Here is a 22,973-nt window from a genome sequence, read left to right on the forward strand (position 1 = left end):
GTATCTTCCCAAGGCATTTTTACATTACACACTGCCACCTTGTGGTCAAAGAGTAACTTGCACGTGAAGGTCTGTCCTTTCCATTGTTAGGTTGGAGGATCAGATGGTTAGGGGAGGGATGGTAGGAATAACCATGTGGAAAATGGGTGCATTTTCTGAAATAGTCCATTGGATTCCCTCAAGCTCCTTTTCTTCCTTTTGAGCACATTTCTTTCTTTCAGTCTCATCACACACACATTCTCCCTAACGGTCACGAGAGTAGTTCTTAGGGAGGTGGAGGCAGGCGTGCCCTTTGCTGTTGTCCGGTTGCTCAGTCAAGTCCAGCTCTTCGTGACCCCTTGGAATGCAGCACACCAGGCTTCCCTGTCCTTCATATCTTCTGGAGTTTGCTCAAACTCATGTCCATTGAGTCACTAATGCCATCCAACTATCTCATCCTCTGTTGCCCCCTTCTCCTCCTGCCCTCAATATTTCAAAGTAGAATCTTTATGATACCTTCACCAGGGCTCTCAGGAAGGGTGCACACCTCTCTCCACTTCCTTTGAGGTTCCCATGAGAACATTCTAGAGAGGTGAAGGTGGTAGAATGGTGACTCTAAAGGTGGACACCTGGGTTTCTGTCCCAGATCAGCACTCTCCTACTTCATGATGTGGGAAAATTTATGGAACCACCACCTGACTCAAGTGTCCTCATCTATAAAATGGGGTCAGCACTGGTAACAGTTCCCAGGGCCTTTCAAGGATTGAATACCTTGATATGAATAATACCTGAGCATGTGGCGAATGCTCAGCCATGTTAGCTGTTACTGTTATAAATGAATGGCACTCCTACCAATGCCTGCTATTTGAATCTTGGGGAAAACTGGGTGGGAATTCTAGACGTGGCTCTGTCTCTTCCCACTGGTTAACCTGAGACAAATTACTTCGCTTATCTGAACTTTGGTTTTCTCCTCTAGATTGCCAAACAAGAAGAGGGCTTCCCTGGTGGCTTAGATGGTAAAGTGAAAGTGAGTCACTCAGTCATGTCCGACTGTCTGCGACCCCATGGGCTGTAGCTCACCAGGCTTCTCTGTCCATGGAATTTTTAAGATGGTAAAGAATCTGCCAGCACTGCAGGAGACCTAGGTTCAATACCTGGGTTAGGTGATCCCTTGGAGAAAGGAATGGCAACCCACTCCAGTATTCTTGCCTGGAGAATTCCTTGTACAGAGGAGCCTGGTGGGTTACAGTCCATGGGGTCACAAAGAGTTGGTCACAAAGATTGAATGATTAACACACACACACACACACAGAGAACCTTACAGCTTTCAGTCCTCACATTGTATGATTTTTGTAGCTCTAGTTATGAGTTTATAGTGCAGTAAATTTAAGTAAACCCATTTCCTACAAGAAAAGTAGCCGGTGTGAATGGTCCTGTTTCTAAACTACTCCATCCTGTTCTTTGTAACTCTTTTATTGGCAAGACTTTTCCTTTCTAAAAAAGCACTTTTGTACTTTTCTTTCACTTCAAGTACTCAGCAACATTTGACAACTTTGCTCCTGGAAATTACCTGTTGCTGGTGCACACAGACGTGTGGGTTTACCCTGACATCCTCATAAGGTGTGGGAGTCATGTGGGGCGGTCCCTCTCATCTCTTCCATCGCCTGGCCAGGACCAAGGCTGTGACTGGTTCTTCGACAGTCAGTTGCGACAACTCACCTATCTGGGTAAGTATGATTGAATGAGCATGTTGAGTGCGTGTAGTCAGAAACCACTATTCCCTTTGGAATTTCAAACACTGGTGCTATGAAGTGATGAGGAACTGAAAGGGACACCTGTGTGCTGTGACTAGGTGATTGTGTTCCGAAATCAGACTGCCTGCCAGCTTCAGCACCTGCTAGCTATGGGACCCTGAGCAGGTATTCTTTCTAAGCCTCAGTCTCCTCCTCTGTAAAATGGAATAATAAAAGGGCGTACATGAAGAACAGGAAATTAAGTAAAGGATAACATGTAAAATTCTTTAAAACAGTGTCTGATCCAGAGTGAGTGCTTAATAACCTTTGATTGCTATTCACCTTTTTCCTTCATATTAAGCATCATATTTGTAGAAAGGTCAACTGCACACGTAAAGACAGGATGGCTGGTTGCGATCCCAGGGACAGGGAACAGCAAAGAGAGGCAGGATGAAGAATGTAGTCAGTGTGGAAGGTGAGAAGCTTTGGAAGGCAGTCTGAGGACAGGAAGGTGAGATGCACAGAGTGCTGAGGACTGGGGGATGGGCTGTCTCATCCAGTGTCAGATGCAGAATCAGGGTGAAGGATCCATGGGCCTTGTTTTATGGAACCAGAAGCCTTACTGTGACTGCACAGTAACAGGCCCTGGCAGGATTTCCTTACTTTCTTATTGTGCATGTTTCACGGGAGCCCCGTGTGTGACTCAGGGCCATGGATTTCTTTTGACTTCCTGGAGCTCATCTCTTCTTGCCTTTCCATATTGTTTCATTGATCACTCTGAGTGCCATGATGTCTACTTATGCTAACCTTAGCTCAGTGGTCTGTAGGAAGGAGAATCTGAAAAAATGAGTCTCTAGAATGACAATTTTGTTACAAACTAATCTTCATAGATCTTGGTCTAATTCAGGACCCTGTCAAGCATGGCAAGACCCAACCTCTGCCATGAGCCAAACTTGGCCCTAAAGGCTTAGAGAGCTGGCAGGTGTCCCAAGTTCCATGTCTCTATCACTTGTGCCTAGCCATATGTCAGCTGAGTCGGATCACACTTGGGCCCTGGTACTCTTACATTTTCATAGCACCAGAGAGGAGAGGATGGTGTTTCCCGGGTTTTTAAAAGTGTTTGCCAAATGGATTGCTGTATATTTTATTTGCACTGAAATATACCATCCAGATTTTATTTCTGATTTGATCCATCTATAAATGTAACCTCAAACTATAAAACTTCAAGATGGACAGAGATGCCTGACACCATTTTACCACTAAAGTCAAATACAACCATTAAGTAAGAGCAAGTAGTTGCTGTTAACTTTAATTGTGGCTATTAATTTGATGTATATACTGAAACAAAATTTTAATTTCAAATTGCTCTTGTTTTATTATTTAACATGTTTCTGAGGAGCCTGTCTTGTTCATTGATCAGCTTTTGTTCATGAACTGCACACTAGTTTGAACAGTCACAAAAAGCAAGCATGATAAAGGAACATTTGTGGCATAGAGGAAAAAAAAATCAAGTCATGCAGTTACAGATTTTTCTTCCTCTTTGATGGCATTATTTATTGAATTAATAGCAAATTATACGATTGTGTTGTATTTATACATATGTTCTAAATGCACGTCTGTATAAGTGTGTCTGTATTTATATGTATATTTATACTATATGTACATATGCAGGATGTAGGTGAATATTTCAATATAAACCATTTTTATTAGGCAGATGGCTTTTATTAATTAAAGAATCTTTGTATCAGAATCCTTTAGTAGCTCCACTTTTGAACAATGTGAGTTGGTCAAGGAACAGGAAGCCGCAGGGGGTTGATGGAATGTTTACTAAAGTTAGAGACCCTTGTTCCTTGGAGAGGATTTCCAGGACTTTAGGTCGTGACTTCCCTGGTCATTTGTGCCTTTGAGTGTGTGGAGTACATAGGTGATGAGAGTCAATCCTGTTCCCATTCCCGGGCTGGCACAGTGAGGCCTTGAGGGTTTGGGAGGAACCATGGTTTACAAACAGGTCCCCTATGGAGGTGGCCCGTGCAGCGATATTGGGTTGTGTATGATGGGTTGTGACTTTTTATACTCTCTGTGTAAAGTTTGCACCACCACTGTGAAGTTGATGAGGAGGCGACCATGTTTTCCATAGATGAATCCCCCTATGGCAGTGACGTAGTTGTAGCTGACACCTCAAAAAGGCTCTATGCAATAGTTCCAGTTAATTATTGATTAGCTTGTTGTGAAAGTCACTCAGTCGTGTACGACTCTTTGCGACCCTATGGACTATACAGTCCATGGAATTCTCCAAGCCAGAATACTGGAGTGGATAGCTGTTCCCTTCTCCAGGGGATCTTCCCAACCCTGGGATCGAACCCAAGTCTCCCGCAGAGAGAGTCTCCCGTAGATTCTTTACCAGCTGAACCACCAGGGAAGCCCTGATGAGCTTGTTACTTTCGCCTGATTGTTTTTTGGGCTGTGTGACTTTATAAGTCTGTGATTGGGGTAACTTACATAAAGTACACTTAATCTAAGAAGAGAAGAGAAGACTTCACAGTTAAAGTAGACATGTTTCTGGAATTAAAAAAAAGAAAGAGAAAACCTCATAGAGAGCGTTGTGTGTATAGAAAATTCATTTTATTGTAAAGGAGCTGCTTGACCTCCTCCAGGTCCATTGAGTTTCCTGTCAGACTTTGGGGGGGTGGGCGTGGGGGAGACATTGCTCTTTTACCCGCTGGCCTTCAATTCGGAATCCTGCTCCACTGACGTTTGGCTGGCCTTCACTCACTCCTTGACCACTTCTAAGTGGCCTGTCTTTTGTATTGTTTGTTCATAACCCTACCACATCCCCCTCGGAGAGGAAGTTTTAAAAAAATCCCAATTATCTTCATTTCCTCCATTTGGCTCCTTGGTGTATGATTTAAGATGCCTGACTCCTTTCCGACCCAGCGAGATTGGCAGAGAGTAGAACCCAGGCATTCTGGCTCTTGGCTGTGCCTGTCCACTAGAGTGTGCTGCCCACTCAATAATCGTGGGCCACTGACCAGCCAGGCTGGGGGGTGCCCGGCAAGTTTCCGGGAGAACGTTTCTCACCGATCCCCAGTGACAAAGAAAAAAATCCCGCACATATAATATTCTTTGACCCTTGCTTTTCTCTTCTTTACCAAGGCAAGTTTTGCCTTTGTTCGGCAAATGTCTTTACAGAAAGCAGCTTCTTTGGACAGCTCACGGCCAGAGTTTGGGGCTTCGGGCTTTAATCAGTGGCTGGCTGGTTATTTTACCTGGGGCATGGAATTATAAATGTTCCCTTCCTCTGTGGCTACATCCATACAATGAGGCTAAGCTTACTTATCTATTGGAATTGTGGTACAAAACACCCAGCCTCTTCAAGTGTGATTAGCACGCATTGTTATTTCGCTATACACTTTCTCAGTAGATGACTTCTCTAAAACAGTTCTTTCTTTTCCCACCTCCGCCTCTACCCTGAAGAGGAACAATCTCAGGTGCCTTGAACTCGGTGTACCTGTCATAACTTGTCTGCAAGAGTCTCATTCTATTTTCCTTGACTAGCTTTTGTAAGATAACAGATTCATGATAACATGACATGTATGATATATGGGTCCCCTGATTGAAACTTAATACCACTTAAGCAATTGTTACCCACAGATTAAGATAACCTCGCTCATTTAAAAACATCTCTCTTAAGGAGATTGGTTCAGGTTGCCTTTCTGATGCCCTTGAGATTTCTGCCTGGGGAACCACTTAAACACAGACCACGAGTGAAGTCCTTGCGTGCTATAGTTTGTGTTAGGGTCCCGGAGGGGCAATATTTGCTAGAATAAACTGTTATGAATGGCAGTCATGAACTGTCACTTCTACGCCATGCTTATGGACAGGTCTGACTGTAAAACAAGAGTTCCTTTATAGTTCCAAAGTCGGAGTCAAATCCAGAGAACCCCTTTTTCAGTTTCTGCTGTTGGATCCACCAGCACTCCCATCTCTGCCTTACGCATGCAGTCAATATCCCACTGCCTCTGTCCCTGCAGTTCTTTTTTTTCCCCCAGGAATGTTTCAGTTCATGGTGAACTATTTTTATTTTTTAGTTACATTAACGCTATGAAATAATTAGTCAGCTAATTAATCTGGTGTACAAGCTTTGTAGGATTCTTCAGCTGTCAGTCAGGCCCAGGCCTGAGGCCTACATCTAGTCTCAGCACTCTCGCCCATGTGATTCCCGTTGCCATGGCTACTGGGTACATCTGCTGACACCCCACTCTCTATTTATTGCTTAATTAAGAATTTCACGCTCAGCCCTTATCTGCCTCTAAGAACAAGCGCACACTGTTAAGAAATTCCGAATTTAGGCCTGGGCACAAGGAAAGCCTTTCTTGCGGGGCTTGGCTGGACTGGAGCCTCTCTAACGATCTTCTCAGCATCCCAGCCGCCACCCTTCAATCAAAAATCATTAAATGGGGCAGAGATAATGAGCATGTAGCATATCAAAGAAGGATGTTTGCTTGGTCCAAAGGAGGAAAAGCTGCTAGGCCCCATGCTCTGCTCCACTTCAAAGGCAGATGAGACCCCTTGTCACTGGGGCCTGATAAAGCCTCATTTGTTCTGGGCTTGACTTATGCAAAAGGTCTGGTATGTCAGAGTCCCATCTCACAGACGTGGGATTCCCTCCCCCCGCACCACTTCTTGCCTCCACCTCCACTGGCCCCCTCCCTGGCCTTCCGCACACGCTCGTGTGTCAGCTCTTAGGCAGCTGGGCCCCCCAAAGCATCAGGCGGAGCGTGTAATCACTGACTCCATGCTGACAATGGCCACTTGTAGGGGGGTGGCCAGGAGGAGGTCTTCATCACAATAGGAACACAATTATTGCAGCTGCTAGGGAGGGCTATGCTTCTTCCTGTAGAAATAGAATAGGACTTGCCCCAAACAGGAGGACAAGGTTGGGGGGAGGTGGTGGGGGTGGAGAGGGGTGGAGAAAACAATCCTGAGTTGATTATTCATATTCTGACTCTTGGAAGCCTGATGCGGAACCAGTGGGGTCCCAGCAGCTGTTCCCGCACCGTCCTCTTCTAATAATCGTGCATTCTGTCTGAGGTCAACTTACTTTTGACCCCGTCCTTTTTATACAGGGAAGAGGCTCTTTAGGGCAAACTGCTGGGTTGTGGCAGGGTGCATTAAACACTCACAGCCCCTTCCCTTTGCTCTATCCCCCGCCCAACCAGCAGCCGGTGATAAATTCATATCAGATGCCGAGCTATTCACACTCGCCCTCCTGAGTTCACACAGCCCCCACTTGCACAGCGGAGATGCAGCCGAGCTGGGATATTGTGCGAGGTGGCAGCTGAGAAAGTCCGCCTGCTAGGCTCAGAGGCTCCCATGTACCACCTTCTTCTCATCAGACTGAAAAAACAGACACGTCTAGCCAAGCTGGCTGGTGCTTGTTTCCAACTGTCCCACTTACCAGGATAAAGATAGGCTCTTTGGCAAGAATCCGGGGCTCTTGTCCATGAGGGCAAGAGGGCTGTGGATAGAAAGACAAATGGACTTTATTGTCTGTTCCTATTACTCCAAAGAACTTAGGTCACATCACACTGAAGTCTCAGAAATGATGCTTTAATTTGAGAGATCCTGAAAATAAAGAGTGTTTTCCTAACTGCCCAGGTTTCTCTCTCCTCAAAGTGCTAAGGTCCTGGGATGGAGCTGCCTGCTACCTGGACCCTTCTGTTTCTCAGCGGGTCTAGGAAACCCCATGCGACTCCTCAAGGAGGAATCTTGCCAGAATCTAAGGAGGGAAGACTCAGCTGGTTCCCCAGAGCTCTTGGGGGAGGATTCTGTGAGCAGGGCAGAATCATAATCCTTTGAAACTCTGTACCCATTCCCATGTTGAGGCCCTCTGAGGCAATCTATGGCATTCTAGTTAATAAATTAATTTACATTCTTATAGAAAACTCATTCCCCATAGATCCCCAAGGATTTTGTACCGGTAATATAGAGAGTTGACTTCAGGGACATGCATGACAAACCTTTATGGCAAAAATGGAGAAATGGAACGGGAGCTGCAGATGTGAGAAGTGATTTTTGCTTCCCAATTACGAGCAACTTCTCCATAAGGAGAAGGAAGAAACAGAGAAAAGGAAAGAAAGAAGGAAGGAAGGAAAACCCAGGAGTCAGAATCAGATACACTTTCAAGGAATCACTCAAGATTAAGGAGCTCATTCTCAGTGATGCTGGTGGCTGGCTTTGGTTCATGCAGGTCACAGGTGGTATAACCAGTATCGTGACTTGGATTTCCTGACTGTTTCAGTGCTGTTTCTAGTATACTAGTGTTTTGTTTTGTTTTAATCCAATCTTATGTTCCTACCCTTATAAACCAAATCTTCTTTCTTCTATTTGTAGGAAAAACCTATACTTATTAACAGTACTTCTTAAACTTTAGGCATTTGAGTAATACCTTCACACCGTCACATCCTACCTCCTACACTATTACTTACTTGATAATTTTCTTAAGTCGACTCCCACACTGTTTTATTTTTAAAGTCCTTCTCTTTTTAAGCAATAATATCCATAAAATCATGGGTTTAGTGACCTACTTGCTTTCTCTAAAATATATTAACATCCATAACTATTAAAACTTTTATCCTACTAGAATCATCACATTTATTTTATATTTTGGGAGTAGACTTTGACCTTCAAGTTCTTGGTATAAATGATGAAAAGTAAGAATTGTGAATGTAAGGATCTTTTTTTTTTTTTTTTTAAATTCTGGGTCCCTTTCCTCATTTGCTAAGAACACCTGCCTCTGAGTAAAAATCGCATTTTGAGAGTAGGGTACGAAAAAGGTTGTAAACTTCCTTCCATAAGTGCTTTCTAAGTGTGCCTCCTGGGTACTCAGCTGGAATGCTTGCTTCCAGGTCCCTGCCCCACCGCCAGAGGCGCTGGTTCTGCACAGGGCCCAGGAATCACACGCCTGCTGCGCAAGTGCAGCAAACATTGCTCTGAGTCAGAATAACAATTGTGATTGTTCTCTGAGTTAATTAAGAAGGTATAATTGAGCCAACTCTCAGGACTGTTTAATGTAGATGTATCTGTCGACATCTCGATCAAATTCTTTTGCTCTTAAAAAATTACACCCTTTTATGAATGAATGTTATTGGGAGTAATAGAAGACTCACAAGTCTTAGAAGGATCTTCGTATCCGGTTTCTTCGAAGGTCTTGAAAAGATCCTGAGTGATGAGTGCTGAGGTGTCTCAGTGGCTATCTCTGAGAGGCTGGAGCCAGACAGGAGTGTGGTCCTGCAAATCAAGCTTTAGCTGCCCAGGAACCAGTTGACAAAACAGCCTTCTCTGTGGCTGGGTTAAAGAGCTGATTTCTAGGCAGCAAGAATTGAACAGGGAGGGAGAAGCAGGGCAGGAGGCACAGGAGTTGTGAGAAGTGGTCGAGGCCAACAGGGCAAGTGAAGATGAAAATGCCAAGAGAGGATCAACCCAAGAGCTGGCCCATGAAGATGGTGCTGGAAGTGTGTCCAGGGCTAACAGAGATGGAAAGCAGGCATGAGTTGATAAGACTGGATGAAACTCACAGACACAGAAGTACTTGCTCTTTTCTGTTCTGTCCACATGCAGTTAGAGGGTGACTCACCCTAGATAAATGTGGGCTGAGCGAGAAGTCCCAATGTGTGCATAACAAGTTGCCTACATACAAGGGAATTCAGTTCCATAATTATGCGTAACTTGTGCATAAGTCCAGCAAAGTTAACCTAGGTACCCAGCTAACACAATCAGCTATATAGTAGTGTACTGTAATAGGTTTGTAATACTTTTCACACAATACATAAAAACTGAACAGACCCCCAAATAAAACATTTTTAAACTTACAGTATAGGACCTTGAAAAGTACAGTACAACAGCTGGCACACAGGGGCTGGCATCGAGTGAGCAGGCAAGAAGAGTTACTGACTGGAGGAGGGAGAGGAGGTGGGAGAGGGTAGAGCTGAAGGATCGTCAGCAAGGAGACGGAGGGCAAGGTGCAGTTTCAGTGACACCCGATGCTGATGGCACTGGTTCGGGTTCCTTACTGGAACAGGATACACTTTCACATCTTTGAAAGTTTGCAACTTGAAGGTTTGTATGTAGGGAGATTCACTGTACAATCCTCAGAGGCCAAGTGAGCAGGGGATAGAATGAAGAAGAAAACAGGCAAGGGATCTATTGCTAAGATGCCAGGTGTTTTTTCTTTTTAGATAGACAGGTACTCTTCCCCTCCAAAATTCCAAGAGAAAATGGGACCTGCTCTGGGAGAGAATCAATTAATTTTTCTCTTCCCTAGGGCCCTCAGGAGGACAGAATTTGCCAGCACAACACATCACTCTGGCAGGCACAAGAATCAGATCTACTTGAGTAATTCCTCTCTCACCGGGAGCCATTTTCTTACACGTTTTTCCCTTCCTCCTAGAGGTCTGTGTTTACAGCAAGCTTAGATCATATAGCACTCATCAGAATAATTTGGCCGTAATTGACTTAAAGACTTCTTTTCTTTTTGAGGGCCAACCAGATATTCTTACAATCTGGGAAGGATCAACGGCAGTGAGTTTCCATTGATAAACAAAGGAGATTAACCGTTCTCATCTTACAAACACAAAATCAGAAATCGTAAGCACTGAGAAAACATATGTACAATATCACAGCTTGTGTTAGGCTCTTAAACTCTCCCTGAGTCAATACCTTAAGTCTCAAATGATTTTTATCCTTCTTTGTATGTACCCGCATTGGAAATGACACGGCATTTATACTGTCTTTTATAGAGTCAAAGCACTTTAGCAAACTTTAGTGGATCTGGTTAAGTTGCTTACAACTTGGAATACTAGGGCTCATCATGATTAGGTGCAGCTGTCAGAAGAATAAAAGCATATTTTCCCTTGGTTTTATTAACTGGCTCCTAGAAAAATGAGCATGTCTTAATAACAGTATTGATGACTCACACGTATTGTTCATTGAAACCAAGTCCTGTGCTAAGCGTGTTACCTGGATTATCCCATCTTTTCTTCCTGATCACGCTATGACATAGGTAATAGGATGATTCCTATTTTCAGAGGAAGTGAGTGAGGCTCAGAACTTGTCAGTTACCCACATGGAGGACCTGGAAGGTCTAGGATTCAAATCCAGGCTGCTGAATTTCACCCACAAGCTTCCTGTTTACTCTCCGTGGTCTCTCTCAGCTTAGAAAGGGTGTTTGGGAAGAAGCAGCCTACTGCATCAGCACACGTGCTCAGAGGCAGCCCGCAGGGGGCATGCAGTGTAGGAAATCAGACTTTTCTCGTTTTTCCTACTTTTGTGCCCCATTTTCTCTGCTACTGAAACTGCTTCTCTTCTCAGATTGAATGATTATCTACACACTTGCTTTAATAAAGTGAGTAATAGCTTTTCAATGCCTATTTTATTAATGGTTTCAATGTCTGCTTTGAGGAAGAGGTTGCTCTGGAGGTTGGAGCCATCTGTATACCTGTAGAGGCTGACCAAAGCCAGGATCTGCCCAGCTTGGAAGCCACTGGTACAGAGGTGCCGGTGTGACAGCTCGCTGCTCCAGGGAGCCTTGGTTACTAGGAACAGGGCCTGGGTGAGGGCTTTAGTGGACAAAGGAAAGTGAGACAGCCTATCATGGGAGTCAGAGATGTCCAGGGTTCACCTTTTCAGTCTTCTGGGCAATCATCACTGCTGCCTATCAGGACTGTATAGTCAGTGTTAACTTCAGCGCTGGACGCTGCACTGCTGGTGGGATCCTTTGTGTGTGTGTGAAGTCGCTCAGTCGTGTCCAACTCTTTGCGACCCCATGGACTGTAGCCTACCAGGCTCCTCCCTCCATGGGATTCTCCAGGCAAGAGTACTAGAGTGGGTTGCATTTCCTTCTCCAGGGGATCTTCCCGACCCAGGGGTCGAACCCAGGTCTCCCACATTCCAGGCAGATGCTTTAACGTCTGAGCCACCAGGGAAGCCAGGGAATTCTGGATGCATGGATTACTTTCCCTTTACTTCAAAGCCCCTCCTCTATGTAGTGGGAAAAATGATGTTTCTATTCTCCCCTAAGTATAAATATTATATATTTGGGGTTGAATAAATCATTATACAATTGCTAGAGTAGCTTTGAAAAAGACTCTTTACAGGTGACTTTTTTTCACTTTCTTTACCTCAGGGGCTGTGTCTTAAGGAAGAAGGCACAGATGTACTAAAATTTACAAATGCCTGGAAATTATTAACAAGGATAATTGAAATATTTTTTTATTGAAATCTAGTTGATATACAATGTTCTGTTAGTTTCTGCTGCACAGTAAAGCAATTCAGTTATACCCCACCCTTCCCCACACACATACATATATATTCTTTTTCTTATTCTTTTCCACTATGGCTTATTACAAGATATTGAATATTCCCTGTACTATAAAGTTGGCCCTTGTGTTTATTTATGTATAGTATTGTGTATCTGCTAATCCCAAACTCCTACTTTGTCCTTCCTTCACCTTTGGCAACCATATGTTTGTTTTCTATATCTGTGAGTACAAGGATGATTTTAATAACATCTTTAAATGATCTAACTTCCCTTTCCAAATGATTCTCAGAATTTTTTTAAAATTTACCTTTCCTAGAGTTTGATTCTATTACAATATTTTATTCCTTTCTCTTGTGCAAGGGTATTTTATTGTTATAGACTTATGTGTGTTTTTAGGTGTCATTTTGCCATAAATTTGGCTTTTCTTTCTGATTGAATCGAACTTTTTTACTACTTTGTCTTTGAGTTCCTTTAAAAGGGTTATTTCTTGCCTCCAATTGTTTAATTTGTTGAAATGGTGAGTTATTAATAAATCCTGGCATCCAGAGTAGAGCAGTTTATCTAGATTGGTTCATAAGAGTTAAGATATACATGCTCAACCATGTCTAGCATCTTAAGATACAGGAGAAAAATCCCTCCCTCAGAGATTTAGAGACAGAGATGAGGATCGAGGCAGTCCTGAATTCACCACAGTTGATGCACAATAATATTTGCTCATTGAGAGCGACCTTGCTATAAGTATCACAGTTTGGTTTTAGATGCACTTTTCAACTTTAGGAAATGCATAGATCGGTGTGAGTAGAAATGGATATTAGACATTATAGGGAAAAAAGAGATGAGATGTTGAGCTGGTGGCTTTATTATTAATTATTATTATTAAGTTAGAAAAGTGGGTAAAATGGGCAATAGTATAAAAAAACAATATAAGTAAAGTTTTGGAAGGAATGATGAAGGAGAACACATGAAGAACAAGTTGGCCATTGTTCCTGGTCTCAAAATGTGTACAGTGTAAGGAGAAAGCCACAGAGACACACATTTTATAATAGGGAAAATATTTTTCACTGAAGTAGAGCTGATTTTCAATATTATATTAGTTTCAGGTATACAGCATCATGATTCTATATTTCTGAAGATGATATTCTGCTATAGGTTATTACAGAAAAATTTTAAATGAGAATAATCAACAAAAGAAAGAATAAAATCAGAGAGGTCTCATCATGGATGTTTTGGGGACTTATTTTCTTTGTAATGTTCTGAAGCTTATGCTTTGTAATTAGAAAGAATGATCCTTGGTCTACTCCAAACCTGCCACAGAGGAAAGGGTTTAGTGCTCCAGGGAGAGGCAAACGGGGGGCATGAGTGGGACCAAGGCCCCAGGGCTGCAACCTTCGGCATCATTGGGCTCTTCAGCGGTGGGAGGTTTTGGCCTTCATGGCATCTGATAAGGCAGAAAGGTAATTAACCAATGAGAGACAAGGTGTTACTGAAAAGTGGGGTTCGTGCACCTGATTACTAATTAATCAGGCGTGAGAGCACCTTGTAGATGCATTCACTATTTAATTATAGCAGCCTCTCTTGGCAAAGGAGCATATGTTCCCAGCTTAATCTACTGGTTTATACTGACATCAAATTGTCATTATCAGAAAGAATCAGGCCTTTTGATTATTTTCACTAATTTATTGAACACTTAAAATTAATGAACCCCAGGCCTTTCAAATGTGCTCAGTTGGTCTGGAAGATAGGAGGAGAAAGTGAGGAGGGGGGTTGGAGAAACGACTTCATTAAAAGGACAATTTGCCTGGATAAAGGTAAAGCAAGTACATTTCATGGGTGATCTGAATTCTATTGGTGAAAAACACACAAATTCCAAAAGCTGAGCCTTCAAACTGATGGAAGGGAAATAACATATGAGGGATGTCCTGCTGACCAACACTGGCCTCCAAAGAACATATGGTTAAAGGATTTTTTCCCCTAATTATTTATGTGCCGATTCTCTTGGAAACCTCACTGTGATTAAGTTTAATCAAAAGCAAACAATCAAAATCAAATGTTGGAAATCAATTGTTAGACTAACTAACAAGGACTGCATTATTTTTTGTTTGTTTGCTTTGAAAATGTAATTAGATTGGGGAGAATTTAACATAAAGTCATCTTTCTCACACATGAATATCTTTTGTATTAAGAAAATCTTTGTATCTTATCCAATTGTGATTCTTTTTTGTATTCAGTTTCAGGTGAAGGCCAAGTTAAAGTAGCTCTCCAGGTGAGGAAAGGTGTGGGCCCAACTATTTCAGGTAAGTACTAACCCACCAAATAGAACTGCCGAATGCAAAAGGATGTCTTCCCATCATTTTATAAATTTCTCCCATCATATTTTTTTGTAGGGAAGGTATCAACCCTAATGTTTTTATGTCTGACAAGTCTTCATGGTGTCACCCCTACAGTTAAAATATACGTATGCATGTCAAAGAAAGATATAAGAGTGGTGCATTTTAAAACATTGGAAAGTAAGAATTACAACATGTAAATAAGCACGTTTCATAAATTATGGACCATATGTGCACACAGGAGTCCAGATCTGCAGATGGGCCATTAGGCCCCCACCAAATGGAAAGAAAAATTCAGGGTATCTCAAAACTTTAATTGTTCCCAGTAATTTCAGGAAATCAGGGTAAACAAACCCTCCTCAAAAGTCGGATGGTTCTGTGAAATCTTCCTAACTCATAAAAGCTAAACTCTCAAAGACTAAATGACTCATAAGCACCTTCTAATGTATTTCATTGTTTGTTTTTGTTTATTCGGAGGCAGTTTAACTATACATTTGCAGCAGGGATAAATCTTTTCAAAGGCTGAGTTTTCCTTTGATTTCCAGTGGCATTTTTTGTGTGTTATGTCAGAGAAGAGCAAGGCCAATCAGAAAATGATCTAATTCCTCCATTTATTTTATTTTTTTTAAGTCCTCCATTTAAATTAATAAATAAACGAGGTTAAGATTTTGCACTAAAACTATAAACTAGAAGTACTGACTTTGACTGTTCCATGCTTATTTGCCTGAGAAGAATGGGATTCTTTGTTTTTATATCTGTGAACTGCCATTGCCTTTGCTCTTTATGTTCTTGGTCCTTTTTCACTTTTTTCCTTTAGGTGACTCACAAGTCTTTGTTGAATGCCTCCCATGTGATGTGTAGGAGGCTACAATGGTGAGCAAGATGGAGTGCTCTTTGACTTCATGAGGTCTTATGGCCACTGGGAGGTGTCAATCAAATGACTAATTAATCAAGGAATATGTTCCTTTTAAAATAATTGTTACCAAGGAGAAGTATCTTATGATTGTTTCTGTGTTCAGACTCCTGCAGAAGAGATGCAATTGGTTGGGTGAGCCCTTATTTTGTAGATAACCACCTGTAGGGGGAGCTCTCATGCCAGGTCCACTGGGAGGATCCTGGGCCATCTGCACCTGTAAGTGGCCATTCCTGGTTCAGGGAGCTTTCATCAGCATAACATGGCACTCAGCACTTAGTGTGAAGAAATCTGTATTAAGGACTCTTTGGAAGGACATTGTGGGTAGCTGGTATCTGGGACTTTTCAGCAGGGGTCAGTTTAACTGGGAGATGCTTCACTTGGCCTGTCAATTGCAGCATGCTGGATAAATAGAAAGCTATTGCTTCATAGAGTTGTAGAATTTTAGTAAGAGAAGGAACCCCATAAAGTATCCTATCCAACTGCTTCATTTTACAAATAAGGACATGGAAGCCTAAAGATTAAATAGTTTACACAATCAGTGGTTGAGCCTGGATGAGCCTGGATGAGGACTCAGGTTTCCAACTCAGGCCAGTGTTCTTTCTGTTATACCCTGTAAACCCTAAAGTGTTCAAGCTCCCTTTTTTGGTGTATTTTAATTTATAAGTTACATTAAATTTATTATTATATAGCCAATTTCTGTAGCTTGGAACAGAAAAGCTTGGAATAGACTGGGATAGAAAACTATCCTGAGACCCAGGGAGTTACGGAACTAGTATGTTACCATTTTTTATATTCAAATATTTATTATTAATATGGTTCCAAGGCATTGATTGATCTCTATCATATGGGATATAAGCACTAATGTAAAAATTAAACTAAGGGCGTGTATTTTGTTTAATGGAGAGCTCTATGAAAACCAGTAAAATGTTTGCAATATCAAAAATTCTTTGACAAAACAAGAATGGAATAAATAATGGAATTCCATGTATATGTTCCCATTAAGAGATTCAATGAACATGTAATACAGAAAATATATTTTGGGTTTAGGTGTTTTTCTAAGAGTCTTTTAGCCTTTTATTTAATTGAGGACTTAACCTGTGTCTAAGACTGTGCTGGTCATTGTGGGGACGTTGGAAACTCCAAGGAAGCAGAAATTAAAGTATGTATGGACCAGTGTTAGGAAGAAGCAGAGAAGGTGGTGCTGATGAAAGCTGTTGAGTGCTGCTTAGGCAGGTTGGGTTAAGGAGGTATGCTCATCTGGGTCAAGATGGTACCCAGTTTTCTGAAGACCCCAGGGCAGGTCTTTAATGCTCCTTTGACACTGTGACTTCACTGGTTTTCTCTCGGTATCCATGGTGCTTTATAAAAGATGAAGGAGAGGAAAAGGGTGAAGCAGCTTACATTAGGGGAAAGTGAAAATATTTCTAAGGAGCTTTTAGCTCAGCCATGTTGTCTTTTCACTGGGGGCTAATTGCAACTATTGTTGACAGTCATTTACAAACATTCAGATGATTGGACGGAGAAGGCAATAACAACCCACTCCAGCGTTCTTGCCTGGATAATCCCAGGGATGGGGGATCCCAACCCTGGTGGGCTGCTGTCTGTGGGGTTGCACAGAAGCGACTTAGCAGCAGCAGATGATTGGATACTCTTTTTCTAAATTTGCCCTCCCTTTCCCCACAGATCAGGTTTATTTCCTTTCTTCTGGCTTTGAAATCTGTCAGCCTTTCTCCTATTTCAAGTCAATCCATCCCTTCTAGCATCTTTCAAACTTTATTTTATCAGCAAATGAAGTTAACCTCTCCATCATTCCCGGCTCCTTCTGTTCAGTACCTCTCAATTAAAAAAAAATTCATAGACACTGAATCTTCCTCCAGTTGATATTGCTTTTGCAGACTTATCAAAAGATGAGCCTTCTCTTGATGCAGAGCCATAAAAAGCACTGTTTATAATAGCTAGGACATGGAAGCAACCTAGATGTCCATCAGCAAATGAATGGACAAGAAAACTGTGGTACATATACACAATGGAATATTACTCAGCCATTAAAAATAATACATTTGAATCAGTTCTAATAAGGTGGATGAGTCTGGAGCCTATTATACAGAGTGAAGTAAGCCATAAAGAAAAACATCAATATAGTATACTAATGCATATATACGGAATTTAGAAAGATGGTAATGATAACCCTGTATGTGAGACAGCAAAAGAGACACAGATATATTGAACAGTCTTTTGGACTCTGTGGGAGAGGGTGAGGGTGCAAGGATTTGGGAGAATGGCATTGAAACATGTAAAATAACATATGTGAAACGAATCGCCAGTCCAGGTTTGATGCATGAGACAGGGTGCTCTGGGCTGGTGCACTGGGATGACCCAGAGGGATGGGATGGGAGGGAGGTGGGAGTGGGGTTCAAGATGGGGAACACGTGTACATTTGTGGCATATTCTAGTCAATGTACGGCAAAACCAATACAATATTGTAAAGCAAAATAAATAATTTAAAAAATAAAGGAAGGAAGGGAAAAAAAGCTGGGTAAACGAAGGATTAGATGGCAATATTTGGCTCACATAATGAGTTGGAGACCATCTCAAGTGGTGGCTGTTGTTGACTGACAAATTTGAGAGGGAAATGTTGGTCTTGAACAGTGTTCATGGGCTGCAGTTTTAAGAGAAGTCTAATTATTCTAAAGAGTAGGAAGACAGATCAAAGGCTCAGGATCTCAGATCCTTTTCTCAATAAGTTTTTTGCGTGATCAGACCTAATGTCTTTTCTTCCCCACTTCTAGTGTACTCCTAAGTCTGCTACAATTCAAGTGGTTTCCACCTCCAGCACTCCACTGACACTCTCTTCATCTTGATCAGCCATGTCCTGGTTGTCACATTCAGCAGCCACTTCTTATTCCTTCTCTTATTGGAACTTTGCTATTAACAAGATCACTTCTACTCTCTGGACATTCTTTATTTCTTAGTCTTCCAAGACATTCCTCTCTTCTGGTTCTCCATGTATATAGCTGATAGCTTTAACTCTTTAGGCTTCTTTTCCTCTCCTCTCCTTTCTGTATTAAAAACAGTCACCTGGAAACCTGATGTTAACTATATAGACATCTCATAACTGCAGGAGACTAAACATGTCCTTCTCTATTAAGTGTTCTTATTTTAAGGCAAGATGGTATAAAATAACCAAATTCATTCATCATAACATTTCTTAGAATAGCAATTTTAAGATTTAGTTTGTTCAGTTAAAGACAGGTTTAACCCTCCCATAGACAAGAGTGAAGATGACAAAAATGGAGAATGTTTCTAATGTGTGATACAAAATTGAAACAGCAAGGGTTTTTAAGGCTTGGAATAAGGTTTTAAAGAAACTGATCATTGCCTGTTTAAAATATCACTGGAAATGAGAACATCTCTTTCTGTTTTGTGGTGTCTGTTAGTGGACACCTCAACAAATATCCCCACCCTATCACCATCTGGGTATTTAGAGTATAGTATTGAAAAGAAGAAAAAATTGAAAAGAAACTTAGAAAGTTTCTTTATAAGAATGTATTATACTACTGGTGTTTATAAAATGTTTCTTTTTTTATTTAATTTTTTAAAAAATGAAGTATAGTTGATTTATAAGTTTATAGTTGATTCATAGTTTCTGGTGTACAGCAACATATATATATATATATATTATTTTCTTATGCTTTTCCACTATGATTTATTATATAATAGTAGATAAATATAAAATATTTCTACCTCTTTCACAGTAAGTTTTGTTCCAAGACATCGCCTGGTTTCTATGGTGTGGGATATATTTTGCGCTAATTGTCTAGGATTTCTACTTGACCATAATCTATGTATTTTTAAGTTATCCTGGGGCCCTAATTAGACCATAACTAGCAGGGAGTTGGGTTCATACAGACAAAATAGTCAGGTGTTCTCCATGGTTCTGACCTTAGGCATTTTGTCTTTCCACACTGTAGTCCCAAGGAGCTCTCACAACCCATCCTCAGATTTTCAAATATGGCCTCTGGGCCAGTGATGCCAAGATCCATCTCTCAGATTCAGAGTTCTTTCCCAACCTTCAGATTCACATCCATCCCCTGCTTGCTGTGCATCTCTACCTGGAAGCCTCAAAGACACCCCAAACTTTAAACGGCCCAAACTGAATTAATCAAATGTTGGTCTTAATGGGCATCTCCACCAGACACCACCCATGCTGGAAACCCCCCGGCTGACCCTTGGCTTCTCCATTTTTGTTCCCCTTCCCACTCTGACCTCTGCTTGTTTTTCTGGCCCTATCACTTGCCTCTTTCTGACTGTGTGACTCAGCAATACCAAATTGCTTATAGTCCTTCCACATGATCTCTCATTTCTTGCCATCCATTGTGTTCATCCCTCTAGAGTGCAGACTCTCAGTTCATATCCTCACCCCCTTCACCCCAATTAGGTCCTATGCCTTTAAGTGCAGCTCAGATGCTTTGACTCCAGGAAGCCTCCCCTGGTGAGGTCTCACTGCCTGCCTTGGTCAGGTACCATCAGAGATAAGTCCCTTCTGAAGTCTATCCCTCTGGTATTTACTTACATACTTACACAATGCTAGTACCTCCTTGGGGGCAAGCATGACATTTGATTTCTTTTTGCACTATTTCACTGATTTTTAGGACAGTTCTGATAGAGGAGGCACTCATTTTTTATGCTTATGAAGTTAGCAAGTAATAGAGGAGATTCTATCTCTCATTATGTGAGTTCATGAATTTCCCAGAAAATCTGCCAAGTAAAATAAGAACTGAATGTAAAATTACAAGTTATATGATCTAAATTACATAAAAATGCTGAGAGATTCTGGAAGGAAATACAAATAAAAGGTTAATGGCAGTTATCTCTAGGTGGTGAGATAGTAGGCAGTTATTAGTTTTCTTTTTCTTTCTATATTCGCATTTTACAAATGGCTCATGCTAAACATATGCTGTGCTATTCATAATAAAGGCAAAACACAAGTGTTTAATTGCAAAAGTAGAATACATTTTCCTTTCAAGTGGAGGTAATCCAAGGATTGAATAATTACTTATTTTATACATGATAAATGTTTTCATTAATATAAATATCTGAAGGCAGCTTTTGGGGGGAAGTGAAAATGTCACCAGGATCTTAATATAAGGATAGAATTTGCAAGTTATCACAGTGAGCCAGATTTTCATCGTTACCCTTGTTATTTTCCTTTTGTTTTCTAGCTTCTGCCCCTGTACCAAAGTCGGTTTTAAAATGGTCCCTCCCTGAAACATGGGAAGGTGTGGCTGAGGGCTGGGGAGGACACAACGGTGCCAGTCCAGGCCCTGGGGAAGACGTCCTGATTTTATCCAGTAAGTGAAACAATCCATGGTGTGAGTAATCACAGATAGACTGAATTAGGCCAATCTGGGAATTATCTGTCATTTAGATATTCTGAACAACACAGTAAAGAATGTGAAAATAAATAGGCAATTATGTCTACAACCTTCTCTTTTGGGTTATTACAAGAGAGGAATTTAATAACCCAGTAAAAACCAGAAAAGATAGTTCAGCCTACCTTCATTAACGGTGGGGTAATTAGCCCCATGCCAAAAGGAATTAGACTAATTCACTAACTGGATAATTTTTCTAATATGTCTAAGAACAGATTTATAGAAAATTTTACTGTTCTTATATTTGAAAGACATGGAGAGTATGGAAAGAAGCAGTTTGTAAATGCCTTCTGCTCATCTGCATTTGTGAATCTTTTAAACATGGGACTGAGAAATGATGAGGTCTTCTATTGCCATGGTTTTCAAAGATGATGGAAAAGGAACAGAAAAATAAAATAGAAAAGCAACATTCTACCAATCTATCATCTCCCCAATCTCTCACCTATCTTTTCATCAATCCATCTGGTGGCTTCCAATGGTAAATAATCTGCCTGCAAAGCAGGAGACCGGGGTTCAATCCCTGGGTCGGGAAGATCCTCTGGCAATGGGAATGGCAACCCACTCCAGTATTCTTGCTTGGAGAGTTCCATGGACAGAGAAGCCTGTAGCCTGTGGGAGAGAAGCCTGTGGGATCTCAAAGAGTCAGACATGACTTAGTGACTAACACACAATCAATATTAAACACAGGTTGACAACTAACAATATTCAGGAATCATTCTTCACATATTAACTAATTTAATCTTCATATAATTCTGCAGTACAAGTAATATTATCATCATCCCCATTTTTACTGACACAGAAACGGGCCCAGGGTGGTTAGGGAACTTGCCCAGGGTCACACAGTTTGCAATTCAGCAGAGTCAGGATTTTGACACAGGCAGTCTGTCTCAAAGTCCTTATTCTTAGTCAATCAAGTACATTCCCTTTCTAAAAGGACTATGAGTAAACAAAAAGAGTGGTGGTGTCCTTTGCTTTATTTATGATGGGATGAGAAGGCAGAAAGATCAAAACATACTGACCACCTTCTGGATATTGGTGGGGTGCATATGATACGCAGAGATGAGGACTGGAGGAGGGGGCTGACCGATACAAACATAAACTGCTTATTATCATCCTACCCCCTATCACCCACCTCTCTCTTTGGAGGATGGAACTTTTTGAATAAACAAGCTCATGAGTCATTCCTATACGGAAAGGAAAAATCTGTTCTGTCTCAGCCATCTCTTTGATGAATGTAGCCAGTGGATTGGCCCTGGGCTATGGTTTTTCCCACTAAGCAAGCTGTTTCCCCCACCCCATGCAGGAAGCACAAGAAGCTTTTGAAGGTTGCCAAGCTTTTAGCATCCTTTGGGACCTTTATGCTGAGTGACAAGCAGTCTTTGCTTTCTTGCTTGGCATTGCTGTTGTCTGTATTCACTGTGTGTCCTGGTTTCCAGAGTCCCTGGCATTCTCCATCTTCCTTCATTCCTTTCTTCATGGTCAGCTTGTAAGATGGACCCAAATTCTTCACAAAGTTGCTCTTAAGGAGCACAAATCCATGCTTTGGAAAAAGGCGGGGGTGGGGCACAAATACTGGATCTCTTAAGTATCTCCCAGTTGGTCCTTCAGTATTATTGTAAAAATCAAAGTTAAGATTTTTAAAACCTGCCATTATTGTTCATTATTTAGTTTTCAATTGGAAAATAAGTGAATGAGAACAGATTTGTAATACATAATAAATGAAATCCTTACTTCTTATTGCCTCTCTCCCCTAAAAAGCCCTGTCTGTTGATAATTCTAGAAAATTATCTGAAAGTGGCCAATGTTTGAAATCTGTTCTGTTTAGGGTCTAATGCAGGAGCTGTGCTGGATCACTTCTCCCTTTTGATTTTTGGCAATTCCTGATATTTTGACCTTTGATGGCCCTTAGGGTTGAACTGACCTCCTCTTTCTATTGGTGGTTTTACCTTCTTGACCTTTTTCCTGGCTGCTCTCTTTTCTTTCCTCCTTTGCTTCTGCGAAATCAAGAGAGTTTGTTCATTCAAGTCTGGCACAAAAGAGACACCAAGTATTTCTTGAACGAAGCGCATGGTCTCCATGCTGCTGTCCGTAACTTAACACCAGAACTGAATCTGTGGGTTTCATAGGATTGACCCAGGGCGACTGCAGGATTTCACAGGTCTATAGAAAATAACGCTTTCTCCTACGAACAGAGTCCTAAGAATTAAGATCTTCCTGATGATAATGATGATGGTCCCAGCAATGGTAGGTAGTTTGAGTGCTGGGTAT

At 41.5% G+C, this 22,973-nt stretch overlaps 1 protein-coding gene across 1 annotated transcript in view; it reads left to right on the forward strand.

Annotated features, from left to right (window-relative positions):
• PKHD1 (polycystic kidney and hepatic disease 1 (autosomal recessive)) overlaps positions 1 to 22,973 on the forward strand; it is a 450,125-nt gene that overhangs the window by 235,897 nt on the left and 191,255 nt on the right. The window contains exons 50-52 of the mRNA XM_018039183.1: positions 1,511 to 1,706; positions 14,259 to 14,324; positions 20,496 to 20,624. Of these exons, the coding sequence (XP_017894672.1) occupies positions 1,511 to 1,706; positions 14,259 to 14,324; positions 20,496 to 20,624 (391 nt within the window). The remainder of the gene's footprint in view (positions 1 to 1,510; positions 1,707 to 14,258; positions 14,325 to 20,495; positions 20,625 to 22,973) is intronic.

Source organism: Capra hircus, chromosome 23 (assembly GCF_001704415.2).
Source record: "Capra hircus breed San Clemente chromosome 23, ASM170441v1, whole genome shotgun sequence".
NCBI classification, from domain to species: domain Eukaryota; kingdom Metazoa; phylum Chordata; class Mammalia; order Artiodactyla; family Bovidae; genus Capra; species Capra hircus.